The sequence below is a fragment of the Jatropha curcas genome, chromosome 7 (assembly GCF_041381405.1).
Source record: "Jatropha curcas cultivar XTBG-Jc1 chromosome 7, XTBG_Jcur_1.0, whole genome shotgun sequence".
Lineage (NCBI taxonomy): Eukaryota > Viridiplantae > Streptophyta > Magnoliopsida > Malpighiales > Euphorbiaceae > Jatropha > Jatropha curcas.
The window spans coordinates 20,282,045-20,308,256 of NC_143157.1; the positions used below are offsets into that span (position 1 = coordinate 20,282,045).

Here is a 26,212-nt window from a genome sequence, read left to right on the forward strand (position 1 = left end):
GAGACTGAGAGAGGCTACTTTTTATTTAAAACTAAAATAAATAAATAAATGAATAGTTCTTAAGCATTGCAATTTCTAACTAATTATTTAATCACCATGGCACCCTTTTTTATTTCTTACTTTTTATCACTATTTTTGGGAAAAAATATATTTTTTATTTATGTTGTTTTCCTTTGAAAATTTGCTTTCATTTCCTTATTCTGTTCTTCTCACTTACTACTATGTTATTAATTATATTATCTTTCTTTCCATGTCCTTGCTTTTGCTTCTGCTGCTATTCAAACTCAAGCAAATGGCTTTCTAAAGTGGAAAGCTAGTCTTGAAACAAAAAGCTAGTGATGTAAACGAGGTAAGCTGCTTATGAAATGTTTGAGATTCGACTCGGTAAAAGTTCGCTTGAACTCGTTTAATAAGATTATCGAGCTAAGTTCGAGCTTGGGTCATTAGCTCACGAGCCAGCTTTATCGAGCCGAGCTCTTGAGTTAACTCGTAAGCCAAGATCAATTAAAACTTACATTAAAACGACGTCATTTTGATTAATATATTTCGAGGTCTAGCTCTACTCATTTATAGTTATCAAGCTAAGCCCGAATTAAGCTCGAGCTTGGCTATTTTTAAACGAGTCCAGCTCGAGCTTAGATTTCCGAGTTTGAAACGAACTCGAGCCAAGCTCGAGTTCGAGTATATCCTTGTTGAGTTGAGCTCGAGCTCACTAAAGCTCGACTCGGCTCGTTTACAGCCCTATTTAGAGTCAATTTATCTTGTCTTCTTGGTCTCCAACCGATGCTGCTCCTTGTAACTGGAAACTTGACAAAAAGTATCAAGTTTACAAATATATTATAATAGATTGGGAGGTCACCTACCATATGGCATATGCCTTAGTGGATGACTTAAATATTTCGCTGCATATGGAAATGATTTTAGGGGTGGCATCCCAAAAGGCCTTCAAAATTGCAACTCCTTGTTAAGACTCCATCTTGAGAGAATCCAACGCATAGGAAATATATCTCAAGATTTTGGGATATATCCATATATATATGAACTATTTAATTTATGCCGTAACAAGTTCTATAGTGAGTTTTCATGAAAATGGGAAGGTTTTCATAATTTGTCAACTTTAACAATAATATATTTAGGTTAAATCCTGAACGCTGTTTTTGACAGATCAAAATGCTAAACGCTGTTTTTTTATAGTATTCGACAACATAACATTTGAATTAGCTTTTAGAGATTGAAGTAGCGTTTTATAAAAGTTAACTCATGTGACGTTTAATGTTTTAGCATTTCATAAAAAGCTACTCAAACAACTAACAACTACACAAACAACTAATTTACTATAGACGCACTGAAGCATTTCTTGTGGCTCCATTTGAAGCAGTAAGAAGCAACAAAGGTTTACGCGGTAACAATACCAACTTAAAAACCTGTGGTTCCCTTCGTAATAAAAAAAAAAAAAAAATCAATCTTATTGTTCTCCAATCTTGTCTACCAGTCAATCAAATAATATTTTTCAAAATAAATTAATTTTCAAGCACAAATGGAATCTTCATTAAGCAAATTTAACTGATAATATTCCAGTTAGTTGTGTTACTTTCTTTTGCAGGTATACAGCATCTAGCTTAGTAAATAAGGGATCCATTCACCCATCTTTGAAAGAAAAAAAAATTATTTGCCAATCCTAAGAAAAAAATTTTATGGACTCAACATTGTTTGCAAGGACATGATGAAAGTAAAGGATGAGCATTCAATTCAATTGAATCGCCCCAATTGAAAAAATCAAATTTTAAATATAGAATTCGAATCAAATTGAGTAAATATGAAAAAACAAATTAAATTGAATTGAAAAGATTTAATTTTACTCATAAAAATAAAACTAAAGTGAAATAATCAAGTCAATTTTTTTTTTTTAAAAGAAAATAATTTAGTTAAAAAAATCAAATCAAATTGATTGAAATCATGTTGGTTTAGATTAACCTCTAATTTTGTGGTTATTTTGGTCTATTCAATTTATAGAATACTGAGTCAAAATTAAAAATTAAAATTTACATTTGTAATTAATCAAATCGAATTAATCTTTTTGATAAATCAAATTCAATCAAACTAAATAGCATCGGCTTGGTTTGATTATTCAGTTAAAATCGAAACTTACTTACCCATAGGTCAAAGTGATAATTCGAACCATATCGATCAGCTTGAGAGGCAAAATATGGTTAAATTTAGAGATAACATCTGCAAATTAAAAGGTTTGATTCGTGAAAAAAACACTTCTAAACCGGTAGGGTAGTCATGAACTCCAAACTCATGTTTGAACGACACGTGAGAAAAAAAGTGATATAATTCGAGGGAGAATTATTATAAGCTGAGATAATGAACGACGAACCGTTCGTGAAACGCCTAATAGTTTTAGGAACAGAACATCGATAACACCCAGTAATGATTAGGAAATTACAAGCCAGAAACAGCTATAATACCCTATTTTTAAATCCTCTGCGTTCCAAAACCTCCTCTGTCCCTTCCTCTCTATCAAAACCCCGCTGTTTGAGTTAGCTATGCCAAGCTTTCCGGCGATGGTCATCACTGCCCACCCGTAATTTCTGGTAATTTACTCTTATCTTTCCCTGTAATCTTCCTCTTAATGTGTTGGGTTATAGATGCTAATTGTATGGTTTATCAGTTGAGTTTCATTCTCTACCTTTTGTTGGAAGACTGTATTTTTTTATATATTCCTACTGCCCTCTTTTATGTTAAGCTTTGTTATGTGATTGCCTTTTGTGTTCTTTTATGTTGTACAATATAATGGATGCATAAAGGGGAAAATTTTATTTTCAAGGAAAAACAAAGAAGAGTTTTGAGTCAGCTCGTATGGATTGATGATTTTGATTTTCATGTATGTATGTATGCATGCATGTGGTACTGTTGAGGCCAACTGCATAAAGTGACTGAAGAGAACGCAAATTAGACCGACTATTTTATGACTCTATATTGATTGTTATTTTGTGGTTTTAAATTTTTAACTAGAAGACAGATTCTGAGAATTTATATGTTTTAAATATTTCAATTTTCAAGAAAACAAATTCTTTTGCACAGGGAAATTCTTCCACTTTCACAATTATTAAAAAAGTTTATTTCTTTCATTTAGCCTGAAGTTGTTCTTGTGCAGGTTAAATTGTTGTCCTGAACTTGGAATTTGTATCTTGTTCTCTAAGCGGGTTCTGCTCAATTTTCTTGAGTGTAATACATATTTATAATGGATTTAAAATCTAAAGGTATAGCCTGGGTTGGGAACATTTATCAGAGGTTTGAAACAATGTGCCCGGAAGTCGATAGCATTGTGAACCAGGTATCGATTCTTCTCTTTTCTTTTTTTCTTTTCTTTTTTTTTTTCTTTTTTTCATTCTTTTATCTCCTGGATACAAGCATTTTCCACTTGTTTTAGCTGTTCTTCTTGAGAAGTATCTGCTCATGTTTACTTGAATGAGTGTAATACACACACACACACACACACACACACACACACACACACACACACACATACACATACACATACATATACATCAATATCCTTGCATCACAATTGTAGATTATGTTCTTGGTAACTGCATTCCTGCATATATCAGATCCTCAAACTTGATTTTGCAATTCCCCTGTGCTTGAACTGCTTCTTTTACAGAATACTGTTAGATATGTTGAAAACCAGGTGCACACTGTGGGTGAGAGCATGAAAAAGTTTTGCGATGTTGTTCAAGATATTATTCCTCCTATAGTTGATCCTGTAAGATGTGAGGCTCAAGCAGTGGCTATAAAAGGAAATGCTGTTGTTGGTACCTATATTAAATCTATGATTGGTATTGAGGAAGATCATGGACGTATGGATCCCATAAAGCAGTCATTTGCAGAGCCCAGTGATTTTGATGTGAGGAATCAGCCCAGTAATACGTTCAGTGGACACCACTTTGTAAACCAATCAACTACTGCAACCCCCATGGATTCCCTTGAGGTGACAGCATTTGACTCTGATCCAGGAAACATCAACGATATTTTGACAAATGATTTGGGCACACCAGGTCCAGGAAAAATTGATGATATTTCAACAAATAAAATCTCTGATTTGAGCACAGAAGAAAATAAAGTATTGGAGAAGTCCAATATACCTGAGGCTTTGGAGTTAATTGCTCCAGAAGAGAAAGAACTACTCCATGCATCAATACCTGGTGAATTCATTGATTCCACTCACGAAAGTGCTCGTGTTTCTCCTGAGGAGAAAAAGTCATTACATGTATCGCTATCCAGTGAATTCATTCATTCTAATGATGAAAATGCATTTGTTTCTATGGGTGAGGTGTCACCTGCAACTTCAGTTCATGAAGAGGACCATAGGTCTGCCCAAAAGATGGAAACAGCTTGTTACAGCCTTGCAGATGATTCTTATTCTGTGTCTGATTCTTTAAGTGTTGTTTCTGTGTCTGAAATGGCTTTTTCAGCTGCCTCCTCCTGTGGTTCAATATTTACAGAACCTTGTACGCTGCATGAGAATTCATTTAATGACGTCCTCGCAGTAGTGTCTTGTAGCAACCGTGTTAGTGTGGCTGGCCATGATTCTCATAGTTCGAATGTACTCTCGTCATCTATTTCTGCTCCAGTTGCATCTAGAGACAGGGAAGTAGCAGAGACTGGGTCCACTTGCTCCAATGATGTCCTGTCATTGGAATCTGCAGGTTGGTTTTCCCAAGTTTATATTCTAGCTTTCCTTCTGTATTTGGTAGAAGAAGAACCTGTAGAATGTTCTTATGAAGTTAATTATCTCATCACGTGTCTTGTACTATCTCACTAGGTAACAAACAGAGTAAGCATTTGGGGATATGGAGACTTGACCAGCATTTGCACATTTAGACATCTTGGTGGATGATATAAATCTTATTAGGAAGATAGTCTTAGCATTGTAAATGACCTTATCAATGGACAAACTGACAAGTATGTAAGATTTATTTATTCATAACTAGGAAGAATCAGTCTTATGTAGTTGTTTGCTTATGTAGGGTGTGCAAGTGAGCCTAGTAATTTCTGTGCATCTTTTAGAAAATGGGCACAACAATTTCCTTTGAAAAATATATCAGATGATATAGTCTAATTGAAGAAAAGGAAAATAGATGCAATGTACACATATTATACCTGGAGCTTCCATGCATGTGTATTTAATGCACTTGACGAGCATAATTTACCTGCTTTTCCATCTGGTCACTTATCTAGGTCATTCTTTTCGAGGTGAAGTGTGTTGATGCTATTTTACTGTACACCTTAGTGCATAGATGGCAGCATAATATAATTGGTTTTATCTTTTATAAAAATTGACATGCATTTGTCTTATTGGAGGTGAAGATAGTTTTGACCTTCACTTCTTGTGATATGTTATGCTGCAATATTTTCTTATTTTTGGCTGGTAAGCGAAATCTTTAAAAAAGAGATAAATAACCCCATCTTCACTTGTTGAAATCATCGTCTTACTAGTGCTAGAACTATTTGCAGGATGCTCCAATTACTCCAGTTATATTTGTGATGATATATTAGACCCTGTAATGGAAACCATTGATTTGTTTGACAAGGCAAAGCTTGAGGAAAGCAGGATCACTGTGACCAACAGTATGCTTTATGAAGTCTCTCGTAGAACACATAAACTCAGATCATACAAGGTCTCTCTCTCTCTGTCTCTCTCTCTCTCTCTTGCTGTGTGTATATGTGTGCTTGTTTTTGTGATGTGTGAGCAGGGGTCTGTTTTCTGTGCAGTTCTATGCTTTTGTTGTAGTGTCAAACATGAAAACATGTGAGCAAAATAAAAGGATAGAAGCCGTGCCATGATCTTGAATTTAAAAGATTTTAGACTTCAAACAAGCATATTTTCTGCTTCATTGCTAGTTGAATATGAGGCAGTTATTTTATAAGTTTGACTTTTGCAAGTCAGACATTGTTTTCACACTTGTTTTAAATCTAGGGCTGGATATGAATATATGAACCTTCTCATGGTTTTTTTGGATGAACGGCTCTGTTACACTATGTTTGGATAGCAACTTAGGGAGGAAAGAAAATATTGAAGGAAAATGAAGAGGGAAAATACGTAAGAAAATCATTTCGTTTTCCATATTGATGTTTGGATATGCATGAGGAAAATAAGGAGCGAAATGATTTTTGAATAGTAAAATTATGAGTTTAACCTTTTTTTTTTTCAAAAAAGTACAAGTAGGGGTAAAATTGCAAGTTAATTATTTTCCTCCAACTTTCCTCTCAAATTGGAGAGAAAATAGTATGTGGGCCCCATAATTTATTTTCCCTTCATATTTTCTTCATTCCCAAACAAGTGAAGAAAAGAAAATTTGTTTATTTTCCTTTTCAATCTTTATTCCTTCCATATTTTCCACCAACCCTAACATAGTGTTATAGTTCTTTGTAAGCTTATTTATTTAATAACAATTGAATCCAAGCTTGCGCATCAAATCAAATAGTTGGCATGTTAGCCTCATCTTATTTAGACTTGCTTGCTTATGGTTTGATTAAAAGATACTAGCATCTGAAGCATTCATGGTTAGAAATCTGAGCTCAAAATGAAATAATTTGTTTATAAATAGCTCAGAAGCTTGGCATGATCAACTTGCACAATGATTAATAAGTCATTTAGAATAATTAATAAGCTTATTTTAGTAGATAAGCCAATCTGGAAATGCACAATGATCGACTTGTTTAATCTTGCTTGGTAAACAAGACAAGCTTAAGCCTGATAATACAAGGTTGTGCAGTACACAACCTGACTTGATCATGTAAAAACATCAGCACTGCTTGCAAACTTGAGGTTTGCTCTCAATCCCAAAATTTGGGAGGCAGATTTAAAAAAGCCTAGCTAGTTTGAAATTTATTAAAAATCATGTCGTGCACTGCTTTAAAATTTTTCTTGAGATTAATTTACTTATCTTTCTTGAAAATAAATTTACTTATCTTTCTTGAATGCAATAATCTTTTTGTTCTTCTTCATAGTCACCAAACTTTGGCAATTCCTGAAAAATCAGGCCAGCGTTGAAATCTTATGCTGCTTTTAAGAGTTTTTGGATTAATTATCTTGATGGTCAAGCCTAGTAATCCCATTTTGGTTTTCTTCTTTTTAGAAAAGAATTCAGGATGCATTTACTTCAAAAAAGAGGTTAAGCAAGGAGTATGAACAGCTAGCAATTTGGTTCGGGGACATTGATTTAGACTCCAGCCAAGATACAGTGCCAGGTCAATTGGAAGCTAGCAAAACTATTACTTTAGATCCTGCTATGCAAATAGATCATACATGCGACTCAGAATGGGAGCTCTTGTAAGTGACTCAAAACATCTAATGTTGATAACAGCCACTGGGCTGGTTGGGTAGCCTATCGTTCCGGTAAGCAACTTCAAGATGATGTCACTTCTGTGAATAATTATTTAGTTGACGGCTTTCACTTCTAAGATAATAATAATAATAATAATGATTTTGAAAATGACAGTTTATCAAAATTCTGATATGATAAGTCACTATAAATCCAATTCCTTTGGGTGCTTGTTCTAGCACTTGGATTTTTTGTACAGCAGTGAATCTGACTATTTTTTGTTTTTCTTCATTTAAGACTGAAAAAGACTTTAGCCAGAAAGGTAAAAAAGAAATTACTGAGTCAAGAAGTAAATTGTTGACTTTCGTCTTTTGTCAGTGTAAATGAATTTGACATATAAAATTTTATGATAGAATTTAGTTTTGTTATCTTGAATTCCACGAAATTTAATTTTCAGGGGTGAAAATGAACTACCAATGTGAAATTTCAAATGAATTCCCTAAAAGTTGTGTGGAATTCATTTTCATACCAGATAGCGAGTTACCTATTTGCTTTTATATGTTGCTCTTAAAGTTACAAAAAGTTTTGATGATTCTGTAACAAATTTGCATATAGTATCTCATTCCAAGTATCAGGAACTCCTGGTAGACACCAATGAATACAATCTGCAAAATTTTTTGGATCAGATCTTTGTTCTTTTGTCAATAGCTTGCCTTTTCGCTCTCCATAAATTGTTGTATGAGCATCTTTTCTATACTCTGATAATTGAGTGATGTTCAGAAATGCCACATTGATTTTCAATTTTTGTAAGGTATCAGTAACTATTTTCATGATCTGGAGATTGGAACCTGTGCCCCAATATGGTCCTCTAATTGGGTATGATTCATTGAAGCAGTTCTCATCACTTCCTGGTCTCCATTCCCAGCTCCTACAATTGAATGTTTGTTATTTACAGCTTTTTCAAATATAATTATAGCGTACTCCAATATATTTTAAAAATATAATAACCTTAATACTCTTAATTATCTTATTTCTTGGAAAAAAACTATTTCTATTTAAATATGATAATTCAACATTCTTAGAATTACTTTTCTGAAAATTTATTTTCCTGAAGAGAATTTCATCCAGAAAAAAAAAGGCCCAAAAGGAAGAAAAGGAAAGGAAAGATCCAAAACAAACAGGAAATTATAAAATCATATAAAAATATATAAAAAGAAAAGAAGAGAGAAAACTAGGAATTGGGTTTTGTAGAAAAATTTTGATTGGAGAAGCAATGATGAACTTACCACAAATGTGTTGGAGACATACTCATGAAGAAGACCCTCTGCTTGAGAGGGTTAACATTAGATTGTAGCCAATTTGCCCAAGTTTCTAATGCCAGTTTATATGCAGTTGTTACATTATATTCTTGAATATCATCAACCGATCCATACCTGAACAAAGAAATAAATAAATAAATAATGACTTCTTTAAAACTATTTATCAAAATAATTAAATTTTCAAATTAATTTCAAAGAGAATGCAAATTTGGGAGGTTCGGCTCAGTTGGTTGGTTTTTGCGGTTTTTATTCAAATCTGATTTAGTTTTAATAAATTTCAATTTTAGTTATAACAGCACTCTAATTTCAAATTATACTAAATTTAATGAATAAAATATTATTTTTATTGATCCAGTTTGACATTTTTTTTCCAAATTAGACTCCTTTCCCACCATCACTATTTATAAATAAATTTATATTTATATGTATTTATATAAAAATTAAAATAAAAAATAATCTATTCATCTTAAAAATATATAGTTTTATTTATTTATATAATATTGATAACAAGTGATGATTCCCTAAAAAATAAAATGACGCTGTAATGAATAAAATATATTTTTATAAGAGATTTAACCTAAGTATTAAAAAATGGCAAAGCAAAAATCTAAATTAATATTTTATGCTTATAACTAATTATAATATTATTTTACTTGGTTTTTATGAATTTAAAATCTTAACCAGTATCAGTTAGGACATTATTAAACGATGAATTTTTATTTAATCTGACTACAAGAGAGAGTATAAATCCAACGAAAATAATATTTTATATATTAAATTGAATATAATTTGAAATTATGGTGCTATTATAACTAAAATTGAAATTCAGGGGTACTAGGAGAATAAAGTTGAATTTATGGTACAATTAAAACTACCCGCAAAGTTTAGATTATTTTTAATGATTTAACCCTTTTTTTAGGGAAAATTTTTAATATTTTTAAAATAAAATCTTTTCTGAAAAAATATTTTCAACTTCAATTTCTAATAGTAAAAATTCCATTTATATAATTAAAAAGAGTGAAATTTTTTTTTTATAAAAAAAAAATAAAAAACTTACGTAGCATTGATAGTAGGGCTGTGCATCCACCAGACATAGCTCTCAAACACCAAAAAATCAACTCCTTCCCAACTCTTGCCGAGTCTAGCTATAGAGTCAAGATTAACCAAACGTTTATGCACCGTATGATTTGTTGCATGATCTGAAATTGACTCCACCATGAACGGAGCCCAATAATACTCTATTGATGCATTGAACTCCTGCAATGTTCAAATTCAAAAAACAAACAAAAAAAAGTTTATTTCTTTGTAATTGACTGCAAGTTTAAAAAAATTGATTGTCAGGTTACCAACCGTGTAGATTTATTATAGGGCAAAGCTGCTATAGACGCTCGATTTTATATAAGAACGAGTTTATCCGCTATTAGATTTTAAAATAACTGCAATTATCTAATGGGAGATAAGTTCATTCTTTATATAAAATTGAACTTATAATTTATTATAATAATTTCAAAAATATGAACCTCTGCTTTGAAAATCTTCATTGGTGGAATTCTGTGAAAGGATTTTTTTCCATCAGGAATTGCAGATTGCACCATACAGACCATAGATTCAAATTGTCCTCTTTGCACTGAATCTCCTATGAACATCAGTCTTTTCCCTCTCAAAATGTCCAACAGCTTCAGTGGATCAAACCTATGAGATCATACAAGCATTGTCTTGTCATTTGGCACTTGAATTTTTACTGTAAGAAAACAGAAACAAAAGCAGAAATGACACCGAACAAAGCATAAAAAATTTCAATACCTTGGCAAATTGCATTTCTCAGGCTTCCATCTCCAATTCTGATAAAAAGAATCAGGTCTGCCATTTCTTAGACAAGTAGTCTGTTTAACCAAGTAAGGACAACTCTCTTCTCTATATAAAGGATGGGATACATTATCCCACACCCATTGCCCTTCAAACACATTGCAGCTCTCCTTAAACCGATCTTTAGGCAAAACGAACACTGCCCTTTTGTTATGTTCTTGCCTTCCATTGTACAGTCGGAAAATATAGCTATGGTTGCTCTTTAGATTATCTAAGACTAATCTTGAAATTCCGAGAACGAGAATAGAAGCTAATGCCAAAGGGAAGAGGTACTGAACCCGGCGATCCAATGTTGGTTGGATCATGTTTTAGCTTAGGATGTTAAGTAGAGAATGTGTTTTAGAACTCATTCTTAGAGATGGTTTGTTGATGTAGCTTCAGCTTCAAGTCTATTGAGAAATACTCCATTTATGCAACCACCAGTTGGTAGGTTCTTTTTTTAGTTAACTTGTTCATTTAAATGGAATTAAACAAAAAAAAAAAAAAAAAAAAGGTGGGGAGGGGGCTCACATAATCATTGTTATTAAGTCTGAGAAATGTTTTGAAAGTGGGATGGAAACTGTATTCCGCGCTAACTTTTTAAGCAGCAAAATTAATTAAACGTTATTTTTATAGTCTTCAGGAATATAGCATTTGAACTAAATTTTAAAGTTAAAATGACGATTTATAAAACGTTAACCTTTATAACATTTAGCTTTTAACGTTTTATAAAAAGCTATACCAACTACTTAAACAGTTAAAATGCTACTAACTTTAGCTTTTAGTATTTTATGAAAAATTATACTAACTATTTAAACAGCTAAACGCTACTATTAAAACAGTTAACAACTATTAAAATAGCTAATTTTGCCAAATAATTTATTTTAGTTGGATTTTATTTTAAAATTTATGGATCATTTAGCTTAAAAATCCCTGGAAATTAATATAGAAAAAAAAATTGTGTTAATTAATTTCTCTATTATGATTAAAAAATTATTTATTTTCCATCAACTAGGTTGTTGTGGAAGAGGATCAACCTAGATGCTAATAGTCCAAAGACATTAACTTGTGTGACTAGGCCAAGCATCATTTGCATTATAATTATAAAAGGAGAAAAACTTACCTATACTCAGTATATGAATTTACGCATATACTATATCAATTACAAATAATGTTTTGATTTAAACAAAAGTAATTATAGCTATATACTAAGAAAAAAAAAAAAAGATAAAACAGTAATATTCTTTAAACAAAAAAATTTAATTCACTTGGTATATGAGACCATCGATGTAGTGGGGGTAGACAAGAAATTTGCACTAAAAAGTTAGTGGTTGTGAGGTTAGTTTCATTAATTCCAGTTTAAGTTTGTACATGACTTACGCTTCCTTATACGATCGTTTTGATTCGCGTGTCACAACTCACAAGATTAGGGTGGGAATAGCACATCAAATACCCTAAATTGAGAGATTAAGTTGTTGGTGATTTAAGCGAGTTCACCATATTCTACTCTTTGATTGGATTGTGACATTTACCATTTTCATTGAAAGATGTTGGACTTACTCATTGGTAAAGGACTCCTTGCCTTTGGTCCTACAAATATGCCCCTTAGTAAAATTGCCTATGGGAAGTAAAATTTAGGGTTAATTTTTTTAAACTAATTTTGATGGGTTTCATTTTTCGTGTGAGAGTAATTATTTTTTGATTTTTTTTATTTAATATTAAGTGGAATCACGTGTTAGTTTTTATATATGTATTATTCTTTTTTTTTTTTTTTTTGAGAAAAACAAATTATTTATATAGAAATTCAAAGATTTTTAAATGAAGAAAAATCTTTGTTTATAACCATGGGTCCAACCAGAACCCTCTCCTAGGGTTTTCTTGCTTTATGCGTGACTAAATGTCTTGCTGAGTGCATGAATTTCTTAGTGACTAACTAGTTAATCTGGTATATGTTATTATGGGCCTAATACATATATAAATTTTTTACTCATAAGTTTAGTTGATTCTCCTTACAACCCTTGAATTTTTTGGAATTCGATTATGATTTTACACTTTTATATTTCACTAATAAATATGTCTTTCCCTAAAATGAAAATTCAATTAGTTGACTCTGCATTTTTATGGGCATAGTTATTAATGAAATGTAAAAGTGCAAGGTTATTCATTGAATCTCGCAAAGTTCAGAGGCCACAAACAGAATCGGCTAAAAATTTAGGTTCAAATTTATACACTGAGCTGTTGTTTTGTGTAATGGATGTAGTAAGTACACCATCAATGGCCTAATCACCTTTGAACTTTGTTATTTTAATTTTTTGGCATTCTTAACTTTTTTTTTCTGACTCATTAAACAATTGAATTTATAAAATTACACCTATAAAATAGTTAAATTTATAAATCAATTAAATACCTATTAAATAGCTGAAAAATATTTATTATTCTAAACATTATGCTAATTACACATTAAATCAATATTTTGCATAAAGAACTAACAAAACCATAAATATTAGTGTTATTAGTATGGAAATGTTCAGCATGTTATCAAATTTACAAATTCAAATTCATAATAGATTATTCACAAAGTTTAGGATGCCATAGGATGAAAATTGCAATGTTTAAGGGTGAATTTATGTATTCGGGTCAACAATATGAGTAATTAATTAAGTGTATAATGCATAATTTTGATCATGTACTTTCGGTAATTATCCTTGTGGCTTATTGTACTTTTTGAGGAATCCAACATGATAATGCACTTTTATATTTCAATAATAACACAATTTAATATTTCACTAACAACTATATATATCCTTCGGTAAAGTAAAATGTGAAAGTGTATGGTCATAATTGCACCACCGTAAAGTTATTTCATTTTGATAAATGATATATTTATTACTAAAACGTGATAATGCAATGTCATGATTGAATCTCTGTAAAGTTGAGAAAATTAAAAGAAGAATTAGTCAAAATATAATATCAAATTTATAAGCCATTATTAATTAAGAGAAGATTTCCTTTTTCCATCCAAAAATCACAATGATTACTAATAAACATGTAATCATTTTATTTCCCTTCAAAACTAATAACTGTATTTGCCACCTAATTATCCCTCTAAAATTATACTCTAACTGTTCTTTTTATTTAGAGAAATTTTCAATTTAGAATGTTCTTTTAATACAGAGAATTTTCCTTGAAATAAAAACTTTGAAAATGGTGCAATTCAAGAAAGTCTAAAATACCCTCACTTTATCTGATTATGCATTAATTATGCACAATTAGCAAGGAAGGTGGCAGACAAAAAAAAAAAAAAGAAGTTGAGCATTTCTCTTATTATTTTTCATTATAATTGTATATAAATATTGATTTGGAGTTGAAAGTATGAGTTAAAGATAATTTGATTTTCTTTTTAAGCACCTATTAGAATTTTAAGAATCTATTTTTATAAATTAGAGATCGAAGGATTAAGTCTAGAAATTATATTGAATTTTATTTTAAGACTACCTCATTATATAAAAATAGAATTAAGTATATAAAAAGTAATATCACAAGTAGCTTGTCCGGATAAATGCAATACAATTTAACCACTTGTATTTATTTTAATCTAAATAAAAACTTATGCTTCAATATTATATAAATTAAAAAAATTAAAAAAATACAAATATATAACGAACATAGTCAATGTGCAAAAGCACATTATAAAAAAGACCGTCGAATATTAAAGTTACAATCGCATCTAATAGAAAGACATGAAATATAAAATTTTTTAGGCTTTATTATGAAATTATGGTCAAAGTCCAAATGCAGATAAAATTTAGGTGAGGAAGCTTCATGTTGGACGGACAAGTCCCTCATTGGTAGTTCTTTTCTATTTCTACCTCTGCCTTCAAATTTCAAATTTGTCTTCTGCTTTGTACTCGTAACCAAACTCTTCTGAGTCCAGGCCTTGCCCCAGCCTAACACCATGCATGGTTCACCATCTCAAGCTGCTACGGGCACGAGCCTAAGCAAAAAGTTTGGAATGAGGACTGTAATTTTTCTGAAATCCCAAATTAAATTGAAGGTAAAGCCTATAAGCTTATAGAACAACAATAGTTGGGAAAAAATAATCCTGTCACACTTACAGCACAACTTGATTTTCCCTTTGTCATGTTTCAAGATTAATTTGAAACTTGAAGGATATGAATGTTCAATCTCAATTGGATCTCAGAGCAAATGGTTCTCTCACTGTTGAATTCAGTAGAACCTGTAAGCAACCAGAAAAAAAAAATGCCAGACAAATAAGATAGGCTATTGAATGAACTTGCAAATAGTTATGAGAAGCCAAAACTGGAACAAGGAAGTTGATGGATGACATTGTCTTTCATATATAGTGCAGATGAATCTATTAAGCTACTTAACTGAATAATTCCTGGCCCCATAGAAAAGCTTATGAAGTTGTATAGCAACACGCCTAGAAGAATGAGAAAGGAACAAAAAAACTTAGGGAAAAAGGAACAGAATTTAACACCAGAGATGCCAATGAATTGAATACTGTCATTCTCAAATGAGACACTATTCGCATCCCTTCTAGGATATTAAGAGAGAGCACTGAAAGATACATTTTGATCCACCTGCAACATCAAATATTACATACGAACAAGTATTGACATATAAACATCCAAGATTAATAACTTGATGAAATCTAAGACGTAGATTGAAGGGATTGGACATACTGGAACAAAAATCAGATGAATGTTTCCAATAATGGCCATCCAATTGAATCCATCTTCTGTCGATGTTAATGTATGGGATGTGAGGAATCTTGGGCCAGTCAGTACCCATACTGTTGCTGCATCTTTCTGACAGATAAGAACAAATTATTTTCCTGGGAAAAAAAGCAAAAGAAATGTGGAAAATTGTATTAGAATTTGGAGATTTAATTTATTAATGTATGAATAAATAGAAGGGAGAGTTGATAGAAGAAAATACAACTTAGCATAGGATAAATAAATGGTATTTAAAAATCATGAATCTATCTAGGCAGATGAGAAAAGTCAAATTAGTCAGATATTAGAAAATACAACAATAAAGCTCTCTTTACATCTTCCGAGACAGAGAATCCAAAACATTGCCAAATTGTGTTGAAAATTTTCAATTCCAAGGACGTACTTAAAATGTCACGTGAGCATATCTCTATGCAAATCAACGAATCCATCAATGAAGAATGAACTCAGTATGGAAGCACTTGTCTAGAAGACCAAAGTTCTCTACTCTGTTTATATATGGTTTTCTCTAATTATAAGATTGCAATTTGATTCATACTCCAAACAACTGATGAGAAATTAAACAGGAAAAAGAATAAGAAAACAAGAGAATGAGATAGACACCACTTAGTTGTTGCATCAACTTTAAACTGCACAATTCTGAAATACTTCTGCAGAAATTTATTTGATCATCAGTACATAAGAAGAGCTAAAAAGAAAGTAGAAAAAGCAAAACAAAAGCTGCCCCTTAGATGCACCTGTTATTATTCGTTGCAAGATGAACTCATGTAGAGGCCAAAACCAGGAATTAATGGATTCTTCACAAGTTATTGATGGATTTTCCTGTTTTTCTCTTTACTTAGTAATTCAAAGAACCCTAAGGAGGAGATTGAGCAAGAGAAAGTGAATGACAACTTGCTTCATGATAAATCTCAATCCAGAAGTTCAAAAGTGAAGTGTAAACTTTCCTAGGAGACAGAATATAAAAGTCAATAAAATATTGCAACTGAAATTTATGCTATGTTTGGCAAGAGGGAGGAAGTAAAATAAGGGTGTAAGATGACACTATTAACTTTCCTCCCAAAATGGAGTGAGAATTAGGCTAGAAAGGAGTAAAATAAATCTATTTTGCACCTCCTTAACATTTTTTGCCCAAACCAAACAAAGGATTTTGAAAATTTCAAGACATTTTCACCCTCTATTTTACATCCACCTATATTTTACCTCCATCCAAACCCATTAGTGCCAGCTTCACTTTTTGTCCTAAACAAGAATACTAGAAATAGGCTGTTGATAAAATTTACATAGGAATAAGGCAGAGAGAATAAAAGGGAAGAACAACTTGATTAATGACAGTTAGTTGGAAGTGTTGCCATTGCCAGGAGAATAACTATATAAAACTATAAATGCTAATAAGAAACATATGATGTGTGGTATGAACCCTTTCCAGAAAGGCAGAGTAGCAGAAATTGTAAAGTCCAAAGCTTTTTTGGAGTGGTGGGAAGTTGGAGAAAATAATTTAATATAGGGAAAAAGTTAAACTCTCCGAGTTCATAGAACAATAGTTGGGAAAAGTTAACCTTTTCATCCTTACAGCACAACTTGACTTTCCCTTGTCGTGTTTTTGGATTAACTTGAACTTGAAGGATGTCAAACGTTGAATCTCACTTGGATTTCAGAGCAAACGATTCTCTCCCTTTTGAATTCAACAGAAACTGTAAGCAACCAAAAAAATGCCAAACAATTAAGATATGCTATTGAATTAACATGCAAATGATTACGAGAATCCAAGACTTGAAAAAAGGAAGTTGATGGACGACAGTGCCTTTCATCTATTGCTAAATAGAGACTACTGAACTGAATGAATTCTGAACCCACACAAAGTTTACGACGTTGTAAAGCTACGTACCTAGAATAATGAGAAAGGAACAAAAAATTAGGAAAAGCGAGAACAAAAATTAATGCCTGCGCCTGACATAACAATGAAATGAATAGTGTAATTGTCACCTTTGAGACCACTGAATACCCTTTCTGTTTGGGATATTAGGAGAGAGCACTGAAAGATGCATTGGATCAGCCTGAAACATTACATATTGAATATAAACACATATGAATCAAATATTATTAACTTGTTGAAAATCTAACTTGGCTTCTTAAATACATAATATTAAAAGATAGAGAACATACCCATAAAAATCAATTGGGAAAACATTTCATGATAAGAAAAACAACTCAAAGTGATTGATCATTCAGTGCCAAATTCAATTTCTACCCCAAACTTAAACAGTTGGCTATTGATATTTAAACTTACGAAGAATAACGCCTCGAACGAGAAAAAGTGGATCAATAACAAGAATCAGAGGATCTTTGCATGGAACATTCAAAGTTGGACACATCTAGAGCCTCTAGCAGGGAGTACACAGTGCATCAAAAGCCCCGAGATAAGGCTTTAATTTGGGGGCAAAAGCTTGGATGCCATTTTTGCTGCAAGACCAAATCAAATTGAAGTTAAACACCAATTAAGTTTGGATGTTTATTCTGGATGTGTGAGAAGAGTTCACAGAAAGGCTATTGATTTAACTTACAAATGATTTAAGGGAAGTCAAAACTTGAAAGAAGTTGATAGAGGACACAGCCTTCCATTTCAGCTCAGTAGTTTAAGAAGCTGATAGCAACAATCCTAGAAGAAAGCAAATGAAACAACAAAAAAAAAAAAAAAAAGAAATTAGAAAAGGCATAAACAGTAACTAACTCTTGCATCAAATTAAACATGACTAAATTCTCACCTTAATTTGACATTATTGAACAATCCATTTAGGATATAAGAGACAGTATTGCAAGAGGTTTAGTGAACCTGAAACATTAAAGATTAAATAAAACACATATTAAAGCCCATGATTACTAACTTGATGAAACTCTGATTGGGGCTTCTTAAATGATAAATGTTAAAAGATGCAGATTGAAGGGACTGGACATACCCGAATAAAAATGTGATAAATTTTTTGAATCAATTTCCCTTATTCGGTGTCAAATTGGTATCTTGGCACCCTTTGAGGAGGCAAAGCTACATACCATAAGCCAAACGGCTTTCAGTTCTACCCTGATTATAGGGTTTGCGACGGCCATCCGAGTGAATCCATCTTCCATCGATCCTAATACCTGGGATGTGAGCAATCTTGGGCCAGTCAGAACCCAAAATTGTACTGCATCTTTCCGACAGATCAGAACATTTGTCCAACACTAGATATTGTAATCTGGTGAGATTTCTCATCCACTTTGGTAAAGACATCAAATTAGGACAACCTTCGATAACGAGTTTGCTTAGAGTAGTAACATGTTGGAGGCCCTTTGGAAGGCATACCAATTTTCCCATATTTTTAAATTGAACCTCTTGGAGGTTTCCTAGGAACTGCCACTGCATACCACTTCCATTCTCATCATCCAAAAAATCTAGCTCTTCACAATCCCATATGAGAAGTTTCTTAAGGGATGTCAAATGCTTTATGGCAGGAGATAGAGTTCTTATGGCTGGGCAATCAGAAATTTCTAACTGTTGAAGGGAACTCAGGTTCTGAAACAACTCCTCTGGCAGAAATTCTGCTTCCTCTATTCTCGTAATGCTCAAAATTTTCAATTGAGAGACAACAGGAGAAGCTGGAAAAGAAGGAGAAGAGGATATACCTTGTACCACTGAAATCTTCATCTTTAGTATCTCCTCTAATGAGCTCATGCTGATATTTCTCAGCAACAATGTCTCAACCGATGGAATCAATGGCATTGAAGTCAGGTTAGGACAGGACCTGATATCCAAATAAGTAAGACAGTGGAAGTGAAGCAACTGAGGCATCCACCATCCCTTGAGACTAGGGCAATTTTCAAGCCAAAGTTTCTCCAAAGAAGGAAAGGATCCTGTGGCACTCTCTATGTACTCCAAATCTGTCAAATTTAAAATTGACAAATATTTAAGAGAAGCAAACTGATCTAACGGTGGGAAGCGCTGGCAGTGGTTGCAGTTATTAATTCGAAGTTCCACCAAATTAGAGAGAGTAGAAACCCAGCTTGGAAACTTCAGCTTTCCACATCCAGACACCATCAACCGTTTTAGATTTTGGTGAGGCTGCAGGTCTTCTAATGATATTTCCTTACCATCATCATTTGGATTGTTATCCGTATCATCATACGGAGCACCCAATTTCCATGCTAAATGCAAGGTTTGAAGATGTTCCTTCTCTCCCAATTTGGCTGACCCAAATTCAGATGTTGTATTTTTCACATATTGCAAATTACAGATTTGTAGATCTTCTCTCAAGTTTAGAGTACGGAGTTCATCAAGCCCACCATTATGCTTTGAGATGCCATTATCCTTTGCCAGTACAAACATTGGCAAATTCTGAAGTGAAGTCAGTTGACCAAGCCCACATGGCATACTAGTCAAACTCACACATTCTGTAATGTAAAGTTGCCTGAGGTTTACCAACTTTTTCATATGGTTCGGCAACTGCTTAAGCTTTTTACACTTCGTTAGATTTAGAGTTAATAGTTTTTGTAGTTTTGTTATGCTATCAGGAAGGACCTCAATGCCATTATTTTGAGAAAGATCAAGATACCTTATGTGTTTCAGTTTGTTAATGGAAGGAGGCACTCTCTCAATTGCCAAATTGCACAAATACAACACTCTTATTCGTCTTAAACTAGAAAACATTACGTCCAACTGTTCTTCTTTGATCTCATTTATCATTGACCTATTGAATAATAGCAAGGTTCGCACCTTGCTTGCATGAGATAAGACACTTTCCAATTGTTCCCATAAGAGAACTTCAGAATCAATGGATAAATGCCGGGTTCTTTCTTTCACATTATGACAATCTGCATATGATTTTAATTGAGTAATCTCCTCTCCAGCCACCACCATAGCCAGATCAGTCATCAAATCATGCATTTTACATTTTATTATATTACCCAATGAATCTTCTTCTACATCTTGAAAGAAAGACCTCAATAAAAGATTTTCAAAGTATTGTAAACCTATATCTTCAAGACTTTGCTTTGGATCTGATGCTTTAATATACCCTTGTGCCACCAAGCGATGCACCAAGAGCCTCACATCAATCCCAATGTCTTTTGGATATAAACTACAATAAGCAAAGCAACATTTTAAATGTGAGGGCAGGTTTTTATAACTCAACGTAAGAGTTGGTAAAATACTAGCATCTTCTTCATCTATATTTGCTAGTTCTTTATCTTTGAAGGATCGCCAATCAGATATGGTATTTTTAATATACAATAGCCGTCCTATTGCTCTTATAGCTAAAGGAACCCCAGCACATTTGGCTACAATCTCCCTTCCAACTAACTCATGTTCTTGGCTTTCCACTTTCCCTTGTTTGAAGGCCATTTGTTTGAACAAAGACCAAGATTCCTCCTCACTTAGACCTCGTAATTCATAAGTTAAATTTGATCTAATTCTGTACGCAACAGTTCGAAGACGTGTGGTCACTATTATTCTACTTCCACTTGCACCTCCAAGTAACAAATCCCTCAAGCGAAACCATTTTTCATAGTTCTCATTCCATACGTCATCCAACACTAGCAAATATTTTTTGCCATTTAATTTTTTATGGAGAAGATTTTTCAAGGTATTCATTTCACAATTTTTTTTTACAGGTTTTTGACCAGGAATAGATTCTAAAATCTTTTCAACTATTGCTTTGACATCAAAATTATCAGAAATGCATACCCATAATTTTAGTTCAAAATACACTTCCTCATCGTTAAAGACGAGTTGAGCTAGTGTTGTCTTCCCTAAACCTCCAATGCCCACTATAGAAACAATCAGCACATTTTCCGAGACCAGTGGATCCAGTTTTGTCTCCCCTTCTAACGTATTTCCATCAGAATTGGAAGACAAAAGAAACTGCATAATTTTTTTTTTGTCATCTCCTCTGCCAATGACTATTTCAGGTAAAGAGGAGTGAATCTGGTCTCTTCCATCATGAATGTTCATAAAATCTATACTTTCATGACGATTAGAATCTAAGTGAAACTTCCTATTTTCAGCAATCGCATTTAACTTCCTTCTAATTTTCTTAATCTTAGAAACCATTTCAACACTATAAGGAAATTTGCGTACCTCCTCTGTGGAGAAGTCATCCAATAAATCATCCGCATCGTAAAATGCTTGTTTGAGTGAATCAACCCAAACTCTAACTTGATTACTCTGAGAGTACTGCTGCTCTGCATCAATAAGCACACCTTGGATTGTTAAAACTGTCTCCTCGAGTTTGTTGAACTCTTCTTTAGCACGCCACCACAGCTTAGCCTCTTTAATGGCTGGCAAAACCAGCTTTGAAGCTACCCTTGTTACAAGGTTGGACAGGAATGCTTCTGCCATTGCTTCTAACAGTAGAGTGGAAAGTAATTGAAAAGGTAGAAGGCACAATTTTGAGAGTGTGAAGGTTGGATATGTAATGGCATTATTTATAACAAAAAAAAAAAAAGAATAATTAATGAAAAGTCACAATTTATTCTTTTTGCATTTGCTGAATGGAGAACCGCGTGGGGTCATATGGAAATTATACTAGCCTTGACTATGAAAGCAAAATATACAGTATTCTTATGATCGCAGTACTGATTTTAAAAAATAACTTAGCCCGAATACCGACTACAACCAATTTAATTATAATGACAATATTACTTATAGCATTAGAAAAATGAACATATTCATATATATGGATCCTTGAAATGCTATAAAGTGATCCAAATTAAAAATATATAGTTTTAATTTTTTTTTCAATTTTTCAGATACTATTTTTCTTCGAGTAAAACAAATTTAAGATATAATAAAAAAATGTCAATAAATAAAAGTTTAATCATCAAAAAATTTCTATTTATTGTAAGGAAAATGCAAATCTCTTTTTAGATAAAAGTAACGGTAGTTACAAATTGATTCAGTAATGAAAAATAAATAAAAATATAAAAAATTATTTTCATATAATAACAATAAATTGCTTTTTTTTAAAAAAAAATAAATTACTTTTTAAAAAAATACCAATTTGAATAGTAAAAATCAGCCCCTTGTTCTTCTAGAAAGACCATGATTGAATGAAATTTGATTTTAAAGGACAAAAAAAAGATTAAAGTCATGTAAAAAAATATAATCAAATTATTCAAAATATTTTAAATTACAATCAAATACTATATATTTTTTAATATTCTTCCTTATCCTTATCTCTCTCGTAATCAAAATATTTAAAAATACAATTAAATATTATAAATATTTTTTTAAGATAAAATTTTTGAAAGTCACTCTATGACCAAAATTATTTTAGAATATTTTAAATTTTAAGAACACTATCGAAAATCTCATTATTTCTCATATTCCTATATATTTTTATATTTATATACAGTTTTAAATCTATAAATAGATAAATTGAACTCGAAAAAATGACGTTGGAATAATTCCTACGGTTGAGAGCACTCAGTGAAATTAAATCCTAAAAATAATACTCTCAAAACTTACTATTATAATTAATAGAATTGTACTTACCTTTTAATAAACAAAAAGAATTATTTAAATTCTCAAAATATTTAATATTTTAAATTTATTAAAGTATATACCACATAAAATTATACAAAAAGTCACGTAAAAGTCGTGTATATTTTTCCTATATATTGAAAAAGGCTTTCTGTTGGTTGGCTAAAGTGAAGTGGCATGTTAGGTGGGCTTTGTGAGGCTTTTGAGCGCGTTTGTTGTGGCCGAATGGTCAAATTCGGGGTGCCTCCTTTCTCACTTTTGTCCTCCGTCCTCGCGTTCTGTTTTGGTTTCTTTTGCTTGACATTAGTGCCTTTTTCTTTTTTCTTTTGCCCTTTTTCCAACAACCCATGTTTGATTTTATCATAAAAAGAATAAAAATCAAAAGATAAACAAAAGAATCCATCAAAATATATAATAGCTTTTCAAAAAGATATTTGTATGAATCTAAATATAATTATAAAATGTGAGTAAAAAAACATCAAATAGTAAACGTAGTAAAAAAAAAAGACATAATAGTTTATAAAGAATAAGACTCATCAACCGCGGCCAAATCTCTCTCCGATTGCCATTAGAATTTTCTTCCCTACTCTTCTTTGAAATACAAAATCAATCATGTAGATATGAAGAGGGGCTGATTCTTGTCTCTTGTGACAGCCACTCCTCATATTTTTAGTTTTATTGCAAATTTTTATAATTTTTTTTATTAAATAAATTATAGATCTATGTCTATTCTGATATAGATTCATATTATTTATATTTCTGCTACTGTTTGTATTTTATTTGCAGCTCGTGTGGAGTTTATAATCTCTCTATTTTATATGTTGTTTTATTTTATTGTTTGCATTTGTTTGGTTTATTTGGATAGGTTGCAATTTGTGGAGAATTTTTCAATTATATGATGATATTTGTCTTTTGGTGCCTGGTAGTACAGCATGTTCTTCCCTTAAATTTAATAGTTTAAATTATTTGTGTTCGTCATAAGCAATTAATTCATGGATAATTATGCTATGTATAGAAGATTTTGGAGAGTTCATCTAATCAACCAATTTTTAACATCTATCCGTTTTCTTTGAGTTTACATTCTATTTTTTATTAGAATTTTTTATTAGATCAGCGAATAATAAATTTTATAGTTTTTATTAGAGTGATCATGTCCTCTCTATAATATTTGTATTAATTTGAAATTTTTTAATAAAATCTTAATATTATCTTAAAAAAAAAAAAGAATAAGACTGTCGGTGTATGAATACACCAAGCCAATAAAAAAAATTTCTTAAAAAAATATTACCACTGTTTTTTTATCTTGTTTTGGGTAGGACAGATATATTTATGACTTACTTATGAACTATGACCAAAATTGAGGCCTAATCTGAATATGAATATCAGTATATAACTATATATCCTATCAAGGCCTTTAGGCAATTAATTAATGGCCCGTACGACTCTTCTCTTCTCATAAAGCTCTACAATCTAGATCCTCAAGAAATGTTGACTCTTTCACTTACGCCCAAAGATGAAAGCAAGTGGGATATCCGCGAAATTTATGTTATCTATATTTATATCTATTTAAAATTTTATTATTTATATTTGTTTTAAATTCATTTAAATATACATTTGAATATTTGAATTTAAACCGTTTAAATTGGTACTATTCATATGTCCAAAATTTCTTTAAATTACTCTCGAAGGTCACAAATAACTATTTGAACTCGAACTTATTTAATATACAATTTTTACTAATAATGAATACAATACCCGTGAGTATCCATTGCCAAACCCATTTTAATATAGCGAGTAATATGTAATAAGTGTCTAAAGATTATACTCATATTTTATCTGTATTCACTACAGACGGATAGTATTTTCATAACATGTATCTGTCCCAAATTCGTTTATAACTATTTATATACTTTTTACACGGATTAGAGTGCAGTGGATACCCTAAAATATCCGCACTACTTCTATTCCTACTTACATAAATCAATAATAAAAGATTAATACTAATTAATTAGCTAGTTGACTTTTTATTTTTATATGGATCTAATATTTTAATAATATGGGATATTGAATTAATTAATTGAACAAAATATGAACAAAATAGACCAATCGGATAAAATTAGGTCAAACATCACAAAAAAAAAACCTCTCGAAAATGAATTAGAAAAAAAAAACAATTGAACAAATTGAGAGAAATCAAAGTGAAAAACTTTTTCGAGGGTTTGATATTGAATCAATAAGAAGAATGATTGATAAAAACCGATCAAAGAATAAATCAATTGAAGAAACAATTATTTATCCGCTATTAGATTTTAAAATAACTGCAATTATCTAATGGGAGATAAGTTCATTCTTTATATAAAATTGAACTTATAATTTATTATAATAATTTCGAAAATATGAACCTCTGCTTTGAAAATCTTCATTGGTGGAATTCTGTGGAAGGATCTTTTTCCATCAGGAATTGCAGATTGCACCATACAGACCATAGATTCAAATTGTCCTCTTTGTACTGAATCTCCTATGAACATCAGTCTTTTCCCTCTCAAAATGTCCAACAGCTTTAGTGGATCAAACCTATGAGATCATACAAGCATTGTCTTGTCATTTGGCACTTGAATTTTTTACTGTAAGAAAACAGAAACAAAAGCAGAAATGACACCGAACAAAGCATAAAAAATTTCAATACCTTGGCAAATTGCATTTCTCAGGCTTCCATCTCCAATTCTGATAAAAAGAATCAGGTCTGCCATTTCTTAGACAAGTAGTCTGTTTAACCAAGTAAGGACAACTCTCTTCTCTATATAAAGGATGGGATACATTATCCCACACCCATTGCCCGTCAAACACATTGCAGCTCTCCTTAAACCGATCTTTAGGCAAAACGAACACTGCCCTTTTGTTATGTTCTTGCCTTCCATTGTACAGTCGGAAAATATAGCTATGGTTGTTCTTTAGATTATCTAAGACTAATCTTGAAATTCCGAGAACGAGAATAGAAGTTAATGCCAAAGGGAAAAGGTACTGAACCCGGCGATCCAATGTTGGTTGGATCATGTTTTAGCTTAGGATGTTAAGTAGAGAATGTGTTTTAGAACTCATTCTTAGAGATGGTTTGTTGATGTAGCTTCAGCTTCAAGTCTATTGAGAAATACTCCATTTATGCAACCACCAGTTGGTAGGTTCTTTTTTTAGTTAACTTGTACATTTAAATGGAATTTAAAAAAAAAAAAAAAAAGAAGTGGGGGAGGGGGGCACATATAATCATTGTTATTAAGTCTGAGAAATGTTTTGAAAGTGGGAAGAAAAATGTATTCCGCATTAACTTTTTAAGCAGCAAAACTAATTAAACGTTATTTTTATAGTCTTCAGGAACACAGCATTTGAACTAAATTTTAAAGTTAAGATGACGCTTTATAAAACATTAACTTCTATAACATTTAACTT

The 26,212-nt window shown here is 31.8% G+C and overlaps 3 protein-coding genes and 1 long non-coding RNA gene across 22 annotated transcripts; 1 reads left to right on the forward strand and 3 right to left on the reverse strand.

The window, feature by feature from the left end:
* Positions 1 to 2,388: 2,388 nt before the first annotated feature.
* LOC105639197 (uncharacterized) lies at positions 2,389 to 7,505 on the forward strand. 4 transcript variants are annotated; one of them, XM_089724083.1, is made up of 5 exons: positions 2,389 to 2,597; positions 3,161 to 3,340; positions 3,698 to 4,715; positions 5,524 to 5,687; positions 7,149 to 7,505. In XM_089724083.1, the coding sequence occupies exons 2-5, from the start codon at positions 3,248 to 3,250 to the stop codon at positions 7,344 to 7,346; spliced, it is 1,473 nt and encodes a 490-aa protein (XP_089580209.1). In that variant the 5' UTR covers positions 2,389 to 2,597; positions 3,161 to 3,247; the 3' UTR covers positions 7,347 to 7,505. The 4 variants fall into 4 exon arrangements, with proteins under 4 accessions (XP_089580209.1, XP_089580211.1, XP_089580210.1 ...); XM_089724085.1 differs by having other exon boundaries at positions 3,267 to 3,340; XM_089724084.1 differs by having other exon boundaries at positions 2,390 to 2,597; positions 3,267 to 3,340; positions 3,671 to 4,715.
* A 362-nt stretch (positions 7,506 to 7,867) lies between these two features.
* Positions 7,868 to 10,915, reverse strand: TBL31 (trichome birefringence-like protein (DUF828)). The gene is made up of 5 exons (XM_089724086.1): positions 10,457 to 10,915; positions 10,174 to 10,345; positions 9,711 to 9,910; positions 8,621 to 8,767; positions 7,868 to 8,262 (listed from the first exon to the last, which is right to left on the reverse strand). The coding sequence occupies exons 1-5, from the start codon at positions 10,822 to 10,824 to the stop codon at positions 7,908 to 7,910; spliced, it is 1,242 nt and encodes a 413-aa protein (XP_089580212.1). The 5' UTR covers positions 10,825 to 10,915; the 3' UTR covers positions 7,868 to 7,907.
* A 3,190-nt stretch (positions 10,916 to 14,105) lies between these two features.
* On the reverse strand, positions 14,106 to 22,026 carry LOC105639195 (putative disease resistance protein RGA4). Of its 15 annotated transcripts, none has more exons than XM_089723862.1 (9): positions 18,213 to 22,026; positions 18,021 to 18,088; positions 17,820 to 17,914; positions 17,546 to 17,718; positions 17,242 to 17,312; positions 16,815 to 16,949; positions 15,993 to 16,111; positions 14,614 to 15,905; positions 14,106 to 14,492 (listed from the first exon to the last, which is right to left on the reverse strand). In XM_089723862.1, the coding sequence occupies exon 1, from the start codon at positions 21,623 to 21,625 to the stop codon at positions 18,299 to 18,301; it is 3,327 nt and encodes a 1,108-aa protein (XP_089579988.1). In that variant the 5' UTR covers positions 21,626 to 22,026; the 3' UTR covers positions 14,106 to 14,492; positions 14,614 to 15,905; positions 15,993 to 16,111; positions 16,815 to 16,949; positions 17,242 to 17,312; positions 17,546 to 17,718; positions 17,820 to 17,914; positions 18,021 to 18,088; positions 18,213 to 18,298. The 15 variants fall into 15 exon arrangements, 14 of the variants coding, with proteins under 14 accessions (XP_089579988.1, XP_089579984.1, XP_089579985.1 ...); XM_089723858.1 differs by having other exon boundaries at positions 14,614 to 15,356; positions 15,859 to 15,905; positions 15,993 to 16,949; XM_089723859.1 differs by having other exon boundaries at positions 14,614 to 14,735; positions 14,891 to 14,942; positions 15,205 to 16,949.
* A 681-nt stretch (positions 22,027 to 22,707) lies between these two features.
* On the reverse strand, positions 22,708 to 25,961 carry LOC149494915 (uncharacterized). Of its 2 annotated transcripts, XR_016321640.1 has the most exons (3): positions 25,455 to 25,921; positions 25,171 to 25,342; positions 22,708 to 23,099 (listed from the first exon to the last, which is right to left on the reverse strand). It is a non-coding gene; the product is annotated as an uncharacterized LOC149494915 (long non-coding RNA). The 2 variants fall into 2 exon arrangements; XR_016321639.1 differs by lacking the exon at positions 22,708 to 23,099 and having other exon boundaries at positions 25,170 to 25,342; positions 25,455 to 25,961.
* Positions 25,962 to 26,212: the final 251 nt, after the last annotated feature.